We start from the raw sequence: 14,526 nt of genomic DNA on the forward strand, positions 1-14,526 counted from the left end.
AAAAAAATAATGTGTTCAAGGTAATGAAGCAGTACCATAGCATCATCAGAATACTGTGTCAGCTGTCAGACAACAGCAACAGCAAACAAAGGCAGGCTCTCAGGCTTCATGTCAGTGCTCAAAAGTTTCAAATTTTGCAGCATTTCAGATTTTGTATTTGTGAATTAGGGACACTTAACCTGTATTTTTTGAAGGACTTTTGTGTAATGTTGATGAGAGATACTGGTCTATAAATTTCTTTGCTTGTAATGTGTTTGTTGGGTTTTGGAATCATAGTTATGCTGACCTTATAAAACATGGTAGGGAGTATTTTCTTCACCTCTATATTTTGAAAAAGGTTGAATATGATTGTTATTTCTCTTTTAAATGTTTGATGAAAAAAAATTATATCTGAGCCTAGAAGTTTTTTGTGGAAAACTTGTTAATTATAAATTAAATTTTATTAATGTGTACAGGTTTTCATATTTTATTTTCTTTTGTGTTTTGGAAAGTAGTTTCTTTTAAGAAATTGGTCAGTTTTACCTAAGTTGTTGAATTTATTAGCATAAAGTTGTTCGTAATATTCTCCTATTATTTTTTTAGGCCTGTGGTATTTGTAGTGATATTCTTGCATCTGATATTCTTGTAGTGTCTTGCATTCATGATATTATTAACTTTTGTTTTCCCTTTTTTTCTTTATTGTTCTTGCTAAGAGTTTATCAATTTTCTTAACATTTTCCAACAACTTTTCTGTGTTTTCTCTATTTTTTTTTTGTTTACTATTTCATCAGTTTATTTTCTTTTTATTAGATTCTTTCTTCTTTAGGATGAATTTGCTGATCTTCTGTCTTGTTAAGGTGGAAACTGAAATCGTTGATTTTAAACCTTTTCTCTTTTCTGATACAGCATTTAAAATTATAAATTGGCCAAGCATGGTGACTCACTGTAATCCCAGAACTTTGGGAAGCCAAGGTAGGAGGATTTCTTAAGGCCAGGAGTCAAGACCAGCCTAAGCAACAAATCAAGACTCTCATCTCTACAAAAAAATTAAAAATAAAATAAAATTATAAATTTTCTTCCAAACACTTTTTAAACTGCATTTAACAAATCCAATATACTGTATTTTCATTTTTATGTCATTCAAAATATTTTTTTACTTCTCTTTAGATTTTTTCTTTGATCTATAGTCTACTTAGAACACTGTTTTCATGTTTTTCCTTCAATTTCCAGTTATTTGGAGCTTTTCTAGATATTGCAATTGATTTCTAATATAAATGTATTTTGGTCAAAGAAGGTCAAAGAACATCCTCTGTAAGATTTAAATCTTATTAAATTCATTAACTTTTCTTTTATGGCTCAACATAAGATTTTTATGATATACTTGAAAAGACTGTGTATTATTATTGTTGGGTATAAATTGTTACTGTCCTATAAATATCAACTAGATTGACCTAGTTGATAGTGTTGTTCAAATATTCTATATTCTTACTGATACTTTTATCCAGTTGTTCTGTTACTAAGAAAGGATGTTACAATATGTAGCTAGGATTGTGGATTTTTCCATTTCTATCTTTAGTTCCATGTTTGCTTCATGTATTTTGAAGGTCTATTATTAGGTTCATATATCTATATTATTTTTGTGTCTTCCTGATGAATTGACCTTTCTATCATTATGAAATGTTGTCTTTTATCTCTAGTAATACTCCATTTCATAAAGTCTAATGTTAGCAGCACTCTGAGAAATTTGTCTGATATTAATATACATAGAAACTTCATCTGATATTAATATACATATAAACTTCATCTGATATTAATGTAGTCAAATTTCTCAAGCTTTTCTATTCTTTTGCCTTCAGCCTGTGTATATTTGCAATTGGGTCTTACTTTGTATCCATTCTAGCAAGTGCCAAGTCAGAAACTATGAAGGATTGAGATTTTACCCTACTTGCAAGCTAATAATTTAGTTTACCATGATTTCACTCAGTACCAATGAGATGGTTGTTAATTCATGTTGCCTGTTTTGAAATATTAAACAAGCAACTTTTGTTTCCTTGTTTTTATAAGTGTCTGTCATATGACATAAATGTTTAGTGTCTTCTTTGATGACTTAAATACGAGATATTACCGAACAACTTCAAATACTGTAATTAAAGGAAGGCTTATAAACTTACTATTTAACAAATTCCTCTGAACACCTAGGCAGCCATGGATTTCTCAAACCAACTCTCGGATATGCGGTTTTGTCTAGAGTTAGCTCCATATCAGCCATATTAAAGAACAGATCATCAAAGTATTTGCTAAGGAAACAAATCTGTAAGGATAACTGAAACATCACTAACTAAATAATGTAAATTGTTCTCATTACCAGTGAAGTAGATGGTGCTCTAGAAGAAAAATACAATAGTACAAAAATAATTGCACTATTGTATTTTTTAAAATCCTAGAACAGACATCTCTGTTTTAAAAAATTCATAGGTATAAGTTGTTTTATGCAGTTACATGCTGCACTATCAGCCATGAAACATAATGACGACAGTTGCCTAAGTTGGCAGTTGTAGTGCACTGATACTCTGAAACTGAATAATGCATGACATAGTACTGTTTACCAGGAATATTTTAATGTCAAAACTCTAATTTCTAAGATCAGAAAAAGTTTTATTCTTCAGAAAAGCATATATATAATAAATGGATGTAATCCATTTTAAATAACATGAAGAAGAAAGTAAACAATTTTTGTTAATAAACATTTCTCCCCAGGTCTACCAAATAAATGTTAACTGGTTTTTAAAGTACTGACTTAAAGTTACTGTTCTGGTCATTTGCTTCTATATAACAAACCACCTTAAAATGTAGTAGCTTAAAACAGTTTATTAAAAATCTGTGTTGAATGGTTGAGCCGGATTATTCTTCCTTGGAAGTCTCATGCTATTGCATTCAGATTTGTACTGTGGTTGGTGTTATCTGAAGATTCTACTTCCTTGGACATCCAAGATGGTTTCTTTAGTCACATGTCTTGTGCTTGAGCTGAGAAGGCTAGAACAGTTGGAACCAAGCCAATTATCTTTCTCCATGCTGTCTCTCCTGTTAGCTAGCTTGGGCTTCTTTTCAGCACAGTGATCTCAAAGTCACTGAAATTCTTCTATGGGGTCTGGCTTTTCCTGGAGTGAGCATTCCAGAAGACCAGGTTGGAAGCTGCAAAACTTCTAGGCTGGGAAGTCATGCAGTATCACTTCCATAACATTCTGCTGATAATAAGAAAGTCACAGGGCCAGAATGATTAAAGGGGAGGGAACTACATGATCATGCTTCATTGGACATTATGTTTGGAGACTGACTATGGCTACCAGAGGAGTGCACTCATATTATCTGCTTGACACATGAGCTTAATCTCAAGAGCATATGAATGTAGAATTTGGAACTTTTTGAATTGACTTTACCAGCTTCTGCTAAGCAAGCTGTGGTTTCTTCCTCCTAACAGAAAACAGAATACTCTATTGTGACTCTATTTAATCACTTTTGTTTTCTCTGTCTTCAAAGACTACATTAAGTACATTCACATTGTTGTGCAACCAATATCATTATCCATCTCCAAAACTTCATCTTGCCCAACTGAAATTCTGTACCCATTAAGCACCAGCTCCCCATGCTATCCTCCCCACCAGCTTGAATTGGTAACCCTCATTCTACTTTCTGTCTCTATGAATTTTAATACTGTAGGTACCTCATTTAAAATGAAATCATACAACATCTGTCCTTTTGTGACTGGCTTATTTCACTTAGCAGAATGTTTCCAAGGTTCATTTAGGTGTAGCACGTGCCAGAATTTCCTTCCTAAGACTGAAAAATATTCCATTGTATGTATATGCCACATTTTGTTTATCCATTCATCAATTTATGGACACTTGGGTTGCTTCTACCTTTAGGCTATTATGAATAATGTTACTATAAAAATGGATATACAAATATCTGTTTGAACCCCTGTTTTCATTCCTTTAGGATATAGTCCCTAAAGTGAAATTATTTTATCATATGTTAATTCTGTGTTTACTTTTTTTAAGAACTAGCATACCAGTTTCCACAGCTGCTACACCATGTTACATTTCTACCAGCAATGCATGAAAGTTTCAGTTTCTCTGCATCCTTACCAACAGTTCTTATTTTTTGTTTTGTTTTGTTTTTTAAATAATAGTCATTCTGATGGGTGTGGTGTGGCATTTCATTGTGGTTTTAACTTGCATTTTCTTAATGCAATTTAACATCATTAATGATTAATGATATTGAGCATCTTTTCATGTGTTTGTTTGCATTTGTGTATCTATCTTCTTTAGAGAAATTTCTATTCAAGCCTTTTGCCCATATTTTTAAATCAGGTTGTTTTGTTGTTGTTGACTTGTTGGAGTTCTTGATATCAATCCTTATCAGATATATGATTTGGAAATACGTTCTCTTATTTTCTGTGTGGCCTTTTCACTCTGTTGATAGTGTCCTTGGATCCACAAAAGTTTTTAATTTTGATGAAGTTCAACTTATCTATTTTTCCTTTCGTTTGTGCTTTTAGTGTCATATCAAGGAATTATTGTCAAACCCATTGTCACGAAGCTTCTCCTATGTTCTGAGTTTTGTTTTAGTTCTTATATTTGGATATTTGATCCACTTTGGGGTAACTTTTATATGTGCTGTTAGGTAAGAGTCCAACTTCATTGTTTTGTAGTATCTAGGTATCCAACACTATTTTCTATAAAGATTGTCCTTTTCTCATTAGAGGGTTTTGGCATCCTTGTGGAAAATCATTTGACCATATATAAGAGGGTTTATTTCCAGGCTTTCTAATCTCTTCCATTAGTCTATGTGGCCATCTTTATGCCAGTACCATACTGCTTTGATTACATAAATTTGTAGTAAGCTTTGAAATAAGGAAGGGTGAAACATTCCATTTTGGTATTTTTTTAATATTATTTTGCCTATTCAGTGTTCCTTGACATTTCATATAAATTTTAGAACGGATTTTTCTATTTCTGCCAAGGAAAAAAAAAATGTCATTGGGATTTTGAAGGGATTAAATAGAATCTGAAGATAGCTTTGAGTAGTGTGGACATCTTAACAATATCTTATTTTAATTCATGAACATGGTATGTCTTTACATTTATTTGTGTCTTTTACACAATTACAGTATAAATGCAGTGATGTTTTACAGTTTTTGGTGTATAAGTCTTTTACCTTCTTAGTTAAGTTTTTCCTAAGCATTTTTGTGCTATTGTAAATTGAAATGTTTTATTTCCTTTCTGGATTGTTCATTATTCATATATAGAAATGCAGCTGGTTTATATGTGCTGATTTTGTATCCTGCAACTTTGCTGAATTCATTTATTAGTACTGGTTTTTGTGGAATCTTTGGGGTTTTCTAAATATAAGATTATGTCATCTGTGACTAGAGTTAATTTTACTGTTTCCTTTCCAGTCCAGATGCCTTTTTTTTTTCTTGCCTACTTACTCTGGCTACAACATCTAATATTATGTTGAATCAAATGGTAAAAGCAACTTATTATCGTGACCTGGGGAAATTCTTGAAGGAGATTGTTTTGGGAACTAAAAAATCTTCTCCCCCACCTCTGGCACTACATCACTACATTCTACTTATCTCATGTGTTGAACGACTTGGAGATCTATAGTCTTCTATCACCTGGAAGTATATATAGTTCCCTTAATCTGAGCTATTCAGAGTAGAATAATATTCTAGCCAGGAGAGGTCTTTAGAAAGATGGTTAACAGTAACCTATGGCACTAAAAATTCTAAAAGAGTTTTTACCAACTATCTCCTAACCGCATGCATTCTAAGGAGGTCCTTTTGGAAGCTTCTCTACCAGTGATTTGTTGGCTTGCCTTTTCATTTTTCTCATTTTCTAGCAAATAATTATTGAATCATACACACACACGTGCGCACGCACACACACACACATACACCACACACACACACACACACACACACACACACACACACATAGTCTTTCAAGGACAAAATCGATTTTTTGAAACAGTACAGCTTAAACTAGAGAGCATAAATTCAAGTGTCTGAGGGCAATCAGAAATAAATAAGAAATTTAAGAAAAATAAGAATGGCAGGGATTAGGGGCATGTGTTTGGAGCTATGTGTGATTGAGAGCCCAGATTCGCCAGATCTTCCAAATTTCGAAGAGAAACTGGAAATCCACATTTTTATGTAAATTTTCTGAATTTTTAGCACCATTCCAACTTAATATGACACCCAATTTTAAACTTGTGGTCCAAAAGACAAATTAAAATATACAATATTTTCTTGAATGCCTCATAATTTTCAAAGCTACTTCTTTCACCGATATGGAAAATGGCATAGTTTTTTAGAAAAGGCTTTTTCCACAGCACAGTTTGTGAGGTGAGAATAGGTAGGCAGACCTGCCAGAAATTAGAAGGGGCTACGTAGGAGAATCTTCTCTTTGTTGCAAGAGACTTGGATAAAGTTCTGAAATTGCCATTTACAAAGAAGTAAGTCTTTGCCAACTGCCTGTTTAAAAAAAATTTAAATTTGTTTTTAAGTAAAATTTTGAAATATGAAAACATTATTTTATAAAAATGCATCATTTTGAAACTATTTCCTAAACTTACTACCTATTTCTGTTACCTACTTTATGTCTTAAATATAGAGCTTTTGAGGAGAAACGAAAAGAACAAGAAGAAAAAGAACAACAAATTAGAGAACAAATACTTCAACAAAGAAGACAGAAGTTTGAAGAAGTTACTGAAAAATTCCAGCGTGCCCATATTCCTCTTTCACAGCGGAGGAAAGCAGGTGCCTTAATTTCTAGAATAATATGAGAACAAAAAGTTTTAATCTCATTTGACTTGAGTATACAATAAAATGATAAATGAATAAATGAAGTGGAAACAAACTAAAAAGACCAATATGACTTTTGAGTAAAAGCACTTTAACCAAATGAAAAATAGTCATTTGATTTAGGTTTAATTTGGAGAATATTTTGTTGGCTCTTTTAGGTTTAATTCTGAAACTCACAAGTTTGATTTGACTTCCAGCTGGTTACAATGTTTTGTCTTTTTAAAATTGACTTAGTAAGTAGCTTAGTACAAAGAAAATTTGACTTTTGAGTTCAGAAAATTAGTGTCACACTTATTCTAGCATTTTTTAACAGTTTGGTTCAAATCCATATTTGAGACACTGGCAGAACAAAAAGAAAGTCTATAGAGTAATATAATCCAACAATATAAAGACCTGGAATGAGTTAAGAATTTAAATATGATTATGATTGATGCTTTTGTATTATATCTACATTTTTATACCTTAAATAGTAAGACAATTCACAACAATATGTCAGAGCTTCATAAAGAAAAGTGACAAGCAGATCCTCTATGTATTCAGCAAACATATGGTATACTGTGTTGTACTTAGCCTTAGGCTAAGCTGAGATACAGAGAAATCTAATTTCTTTCTACCATTCAAGATTTCACAACCTATTTTGGAGATGAGAGTAGTATAAACAATGTCAATAATGTAATGATAATTGCTATGGTAGCAGAGTGTGTAAAGTGCCATGAGAGCATAGAGGAAAGAACACTAAACCTATGTCTGGACATCAAGGACATCATTCTTGGAAAAACAACTTAAGTCAGATCTTAACAGATGAGCATATTGTGAAGCAGACAGAAAAATAAAAGAACATCCCAGGCAAAAGGAACAGCTTGTACAAATAAATTATGTATTTCAGTGTATCTGAAGCATAGAATGGGTGGGGAGAAGAAAAATGGATGTGAAGCTAGAAAAAATAAGAGGTAGCCAGTTCTCAAAAAGCTTTATATGTCATGCCAGAAATTTCATCTTTATGCAAAATACAGTCCACTTACAGTATTTTTTAACAAGAAAGCAAGCCATTGCTGTGTTAGTAATAAATAGTACTGTTAATAAGGGCAACTAGTGAAACTGCGCAAAACAACAATAGCTTAAACATGATAGGAGTTTATTTTTCTCCTGGTTTTGAGGAGAAAAACAGAGCTGGTTTGATGATTATACTGAGCTGAGAGACAGAAGGATCATCTGTCACTTGGCTCAACAGTCTTTAGTATACGGTTTATACCCTCACTGTCATGATCATATGGTAGCTGCTAGAGCTCAACCATTATACCAGTGTTCTAAGCAGTAAGAAAGAACAGGAAAAAAAGGGTGCACCTCTGAGATCTCTGCTTGGCAACTTTATTTGCAAGGAAGTCTGAAAAATCATTTTTTTTAATGTGAGTATATTGCTAAACCTAACTATATAGGGGCTGTTACCAAGTAAAAAAGGGGAAATGGATATTAGGGAGGGAACTAGAGGGCTCTGCTATAATTAGATTTGTTAGAAAGATAATTGTAGTTACAAGATGGACTATAGACTACTGAAGTAAGTAGACTAGTAGGATATTATTTAAGTAATTATGGTAAGAGATGTTAAGCTCCTAAATTAAAGTAGTGTATTGAATGTAGAGATAAGAGATACTGTATTTATTCTTTTTTTTTGAGACAGAGTCTCACTTTTCTCGCCCAGGCTGGAGTGCAGTAATGCAATCTTGGCACACTGCAACCTCCACGTCCTGGGTTCAAGCGATTCTCCTGCCTCAGCCTCCCAAGTAGCTGGGATTACAGGCACCCGCCACCATGCCCAGCTACCTTTTGTATTTTTAGTAGAGATGGGGTTTCACCATGCTGGCCAGGCTGATCTCGAACTCCTGACCTCATGTGATGTGCCCACCTTGGCCTCCCAAAGTACTGGGATTACAGGTGTCAGCTACTGTGCCTGGCCAGAGATACTGTATTCAAGAAATATAATCGTGGCTAGCTGCAGTGGCTCATGCCTGTAATCCCAGCACTTCGGGAGGTAGAGGCAGGCAGATGGCTTAAGAGCTCACGACTTCAAGACTAGCCTGGGCAACATGATGAAACCCCATCTCTACAAACAATACAAAATTAGCCAAGCATGATGGTACATGCCTGTAGTCCCAGCTACTGTGGAGGCTGAAGTGGTAGGATCACTTGAGCCCAGGAGGCGGAGGTTGCAGTGAGCCGAGATCACACCACTGCACTCTAGCCTGGGCAACAGAAACAGACCTTGTCTCAAAAAAACAAATAGATAAAATCAATAGGATCTATTTACTAATTTGATTGAGAGTGGTGAAAGAGGCGGGGCACGGTGGCTGATGCCTGTAATCCCAGCACTTTGAGTGGCCGAGATGGGTGGACCACTTGAGGTTAGGAGTTCGAGACCAGCCTGGCCAACATGATGAAACCCTGTCTCTACTAAAAATACAAAAGTTAGCCAGGCATGATGGCAGTGCCTGTAATCCCAACTACTTGGGAGGCTGAGGCAGGAGAATTGCTTAAAAACCCAGGAGGTGAAGGTCACAGTGAGTTGAGGCCACACCACTGCACTCCAGCCTGAGCAACAGAGCGAGACTCCATCTTAAAAAAAAAAAAGTGGTGGAAAAGAGGGGAGAAGGAAGGAGAACAGTGCCTCTATAAATTAGCAGAAAACCTTATTTTAAACATTCAATAAATACTTTTTAAATTAATTGATTACTTGATAGATGCATCCTTTATGATGCAAATATCAGCAGACTATCCCATAGCTTTGCATTCTTCTTGATGTAATCACCAGTTGATTAGGGAAATATATTGTCTCTAGAGTTCACGTTTGAACTAACCCTTACATAAAAACATAATGTTTTTGCTTAAACATTTTAAGTAAATTAGAAATACTATAATAATGGAAAAGTCTTATGACATATTAGTGTTTTAAAGGAGAAAAGAGGAAAACAGTTTTGAAGTACCCGTGAACAGCTAAAGCCAGAAAGTCACCCTAGGTCTTGAGTTATTCATAGTATATTATATACTGTAGATACCATGTATAGATAGTATAGTATATTTATAGTATATGATGGGAGGAAAATAATGTCTTCTTTTGAGAGGGCTGTAGGAGAATTAATGTCCTTAAAAGACAGCTATGTTTCAATTTGAACAAGAAGGAGAAGACAATATTTAGAGAGAAGTAGGAGAAAATAGAGTATGTTGAGTACCAAAGTGCACAGTGGAAGGCTTTGAGAAAGTGGATATATATAGGACATAGGGTTATATTAAAGGTTGTGCAGGACAATATGTGGATGAGTGTCCATAATAATATATGACCTTGGGGAAATTACTTGCCTTCTTTATGACTTTGTTTCCTCAGTTGTAAAATTCAAACATACCTCATAGGCCATAGTGAGGGTTAAAATAGTTTATGTGTATTAAGTGCTTAAAAATAAGGCCTGTAACTGTCAGTGCTCAGGAAATGTTAGTTGGTGTTTTTGTTCTTCCCCTTTTCTTCATAGGAATATTTATAAATTGTGTCAGAAATTTATGGGACTAGGAGATCAAATATAGGGGCGTTTGCATGCCAGGATGAAGAGCCTGGACATTTCTCAAAGTCTCTTTTTTCCTGATAAATGTTCTTAAAATTGGTGATGAAAACGCTGAGGTAACACATTCTCTTTTGGAAATTGGATGTCAAAATATAAAGTATTTACACTATTCCGAAAATATTTTCTTTTTACAAAAGTTTTAAAGTAATATTTTATCATTGACCAATTAAATAATATATAAAGAGACAATTGAAGATAAAGTGATTCTGTATGTACTATTTGATCTTTATTATCTCTTTAGTTTTCCGAAAACCAGTTCCTCCCTTAGAAGAGGCCCTCACACAAATTCAGGAATCCAACTTAAAATCAGAAACAAACCTTCCCTTTTCCCATAGACCAACAGTACATTGGAGGTAAGTAATTTATGATTATTGTACATAATTATTAAAATAATTGTATAACTATCTAGTTGCTGTGCTTATCAACCTTTTCATCAGTTACTCCTCACCTCTGTTTTAAAGTTTATTCTTTTATTTTCACAGATTAAATTGAGGTAGAGTAGAATGTAAATTGCTCCAAGAATAGATCAGAATTCCAATTTGTTGTCCTAAAGTCTTTGGTATTACAAAATACTATGTATGTTACAAATTTTTTGTGGAACGTACCATCAAAACTCTTTTTAAATATTGATATCTTTACTGAAAAGAGAAAATTATGTTGAATTGTAATACATTTAGGTAAAAAGAGTAACTTTATGGTAGAAATGGGTTTTTCCTCACTGAAAATCTTTCCTGGATGTCTTGAAAAGACTACAGAGTCTCCTGGTTCTTCTACAGGATGGCATAAGTGAATCATCTAGAAGTAATAGGATGGACCAATCAACCACTGGGTACTCTCAGACATCCTGTATCTTCCATTTATTTATTCCAAACATTTGTTGACATTACTATATGCATAGAAGTAAATCAGGAATTGTAAGAAGATATGGAGAAGTATGTATTATTGTAAAATATAATCCCTAGGGCATAATCTAAAAGATAAGTGAAATAGTGCTTCAGAAATATAGAATAATACCAAATGAGTAATTACAATAATATTTAAAATTCATTTATATAAATGCATCTATTATGTTAATATTTTACCTGTGCATAATGTTACTCTATTTTTAGAATATCTGTGGTCAATAGTTCCCTTGATTAGGACTAGGAACAAGTAAATGTATCCTCTCAATCCTAATTAGAGTTCAGGAAAGACCTCATGGGACAGAGAATTCTTCAGCAAAGCTTTGAAGAAAATAGTAGTTAATTGGAACAAGTGAGTGGATGGCATTTTAGACAGAGAGATGGGCATGTGCAAAAGCCAAGGGCAATCGAAGGCATGATATACTCTACAAGTAAGAGTATGTGTAGATAATAGAATGCAAAATACAGATGGCTTTGCTAGAGACAAGATTTTAGAGATAAATGCATCTGTATGCCAAGAAATATAAACTTTATTTTGACTGTTTAAGAGGAGTCAGTGAATAATTTTAGGCAAATTAGTGATAAGATGAAATTTCCTTTTTAAACATATTATTCCAATCCATTGTGAACAATTGTGGATAATGGATTGAAAGCTGGGGATATTTCAATAAATGTAGGAATTATATAGCCCAGAACTTAAGAGAAAGATTTAGGCTAAATATATTTGAAGCCAAGGTAATGGATATGGTGAACCGTAGAGAATATGTGTGTGATGAGCCCTGAAGAACAGCAACATTTAAGGAAGTGGAAAAAGAAGAGAAGCTTGCAAACAGAATGGTTAGAATGGCTAGAATGGCTCATATAGGACTAGGAGAGATCAGTATCATGGAAACTAGGGAAGGATAAATTTTCATGGGAAAAAAATAGTTTACAGAGATCAAATGGCTTCTCAAGAATCAGATACATAATGTCTGTCAGTCAGGATCCTGGCAGGAAACAGAAAGCACACTTAAAAGAGGTGACTGAGAGCTTAAGGGACTACAAAACCAACAAAGGATAGTAAAGCACCCCCAGAACTGACACAAAGTCAGTATTACCAATACAGACCTAAACTCAAAAGAGCTATACTGTAGAAGAGGGAGCCTGGACAGGTCCTGTGGTCCTAGGGAGCGAAATGTAAGCCACTGCTAAACCAAGTCCAGCAAGGAGGAAGTCAGAGGAATAATTATCTAAAACCTCTTTCTTCTGTCACCCTCCTTTCTCTTTCTGGTACCTTCCACTGGCCAAATTCAGCCATAAATCAAAGAGCAAGGGATCATTCAGTCTCTTGGAGAAGAGTCAAGTAGAGAAATGTGGCAAATTAATCTGGAGGGGCAAAGAGAGAATATCCAGCATAGAAGCAATGTGTCCACTGTATTTCACAACAAAAGAGTTACTAGCAACTTTTGTCAGACCAATTTCAGTGGAGTAGTGGGGGCAGAAAATAAATTGCAATAGATTGAAAAATGAAAAGCAAAAAGGTTTAGTTTGATTGTGAAAGTAAAAAATGATAGGACAATAGCCAATAGAGATGTATGGCCAATAGATGGCTTTTCCCTTAAGAGAGATCTTATGATGTTTCAATATATGAATATTAAAGTGATGAGCAACAGGATTGCAGTCTAGAAAGGTACAGTAGGATAAAATTGTAAGTACTTATTCTGTGTTAGACATTGATTAGCATGGGTTACACATATGAATGAGATATGGTCCTCTGCCTAGCAAGGGTTCGAAATTACATTATAATACTGTTTGTTGGTCTTTACAGTATAATACACATGTAATACTGTTTAATGGGGATTGTTACAGAAATACTAGCAAAGTAATAAAGAAGTACAACATTGAAGGTAGAAAGTAGTCTTAAAGAATGAGTAAGATTTATCAGAGAAGCATGTGTTGGGTTTACACATGTGCAGGGTTACAATGTTGTGAAAGGCATAGACCACTGAAGAAATAAAACTTATTCAGAGAGGTAGGACTATAGGATGTATTGTTGATGGGACAGGGGATGATCTAGAAAAAGGGATAGATCCTTACTGCCTAAACCAGAACAGTACTATTTTGTATAGTGAAGAAAGGATGGATCTAATAATGAAAGGTTTTGAGTGGTGAGAGGATGAGAGAGATGAAAGAATGAAGATAATGTGCTTTCATATTGCAGAGAAGTAGCATAAAGAAATAGGAGTTTAAGGATGTTGATCAAATAGAAGTATAAGAACTAAAGTATAGTCTGGGCATAGTGGCTCACAGCTGTAATTTCAGGCTGAGGAAGGAGAATCGATTGAGGCCAGGAGTTCAAGACCAACCTGGACAATATAGCAAGACCCCATCTCTACACACACACAACATGGAAAAATTAGCTGGACATGCTGGCACACACCTGTAGTTCTAGCTACTCAAGGAGATGACATAGAAGGATCACTTGATCCCAGTAGTTGGAGCCGCAGTGAGCTATGATCACACCACTGCATTCCAGCCTGGGTAACAGAGTGAAATCCTGTCTCAAAAAAAAGGAGAAGGAAAAGGAAGAAGAAAAGAAGATGAAGAAGAGGAGGAAGAGGAAGAAAAATTAGAGAATAGACAGAATAGAAGCAGAAAGAAAAGATATTTTATGAAAGGAATAGATGATTTTGGTATATGATAGGATAAAGGAAATGGAAAAAAGCAAAAAAATCAAAAACAGCTGAAATTTTGGGTCTTGATGATTAAGGGAATGTGATTAACTTTTTTTAATTCCCTTTGAGCCTTCTGAATTGAGGGGATAAATATCCATGTAGTAATGTGTAAAAACAATTTACCCAAAGATGAGGTGAGAGGCCAAAGCTATTGAAATAGATTTGAAAGTTATGATTGTATATATTGTTGCTTAATTTTCATGCATACTTTTGTACCCCAGCCAGATTGTAATATTCTGAAGGACAGTGTCTCAGTCTTACATATGCAGGTATTCCTTATAGTGCTTAATTCAGTGCTATCATGTTGGAGGTATTCAATAAATACTTTGAATGGAAAAATACCACTGACATAAATGAACACTTCTCAAAATGTATAAAAATGACCTAAACTTGGATAGATGAGGAGGATATTCATCTGAGACAAGCACTGGGAAGAAACTGCAACCCAGAAGGAA

At 34.3% G+C, this 14,526-nt stretch overlaps 1 protein-coding gene across 9 annotated transcripts in view; it reads left to right on the forward strand.

Annotated features, from left to right (window-relative positions):
* CEP126 (centrosomal protein 126) overlaps positions 1-14,526 on the forward strand; it is a 97,097-nt gene that overhangs the window by 25,959 nt on the left and 56,612 nt on the right. For 7 of the 9 annotated variants that reach the window (XM_012454971.2, XM_012454951.3, XM_064375356.1 and 4 more), the window contains exons 3-4: positions 6,657-6,802; positions 10,697-10,808. Coding sequence is in view for 6 of the 9 variants with exons in the window: in XM_012454951.3 (XP_012310374.1) it covers positions 6,657-6,802; positions 10,697-10,808 (258 nt within the window). In the remaining 3 variants the exon portion in view is untranslated. Of the gene's footprint in view, positions 1-6,656; positions 6,803-10,696; positions 10,809-14,526 lie in introns of those variants that run through there. The other 2 variants (XM_064375359.1, XM_064375360.1) reach the window with 2 other exon arrangements.

This window comes from Aotus nancymaae, unplaced genomic scaffold (assembly GCF_030222135.1).
Source record: "Aotus nancymaae isolate 86718 unplaced genomic scaffold, 86718_ANA_hifiasm-v0.15.2.pri h1tg000012l, whole genome shotgun sequence".
In the NCBI taxonomy this organism is placed as follows: Eukaryota; Metazoa; Chordata; class Mammalia; order Primates; family Aotidae; genus Aotus; species Aotus nancymaae.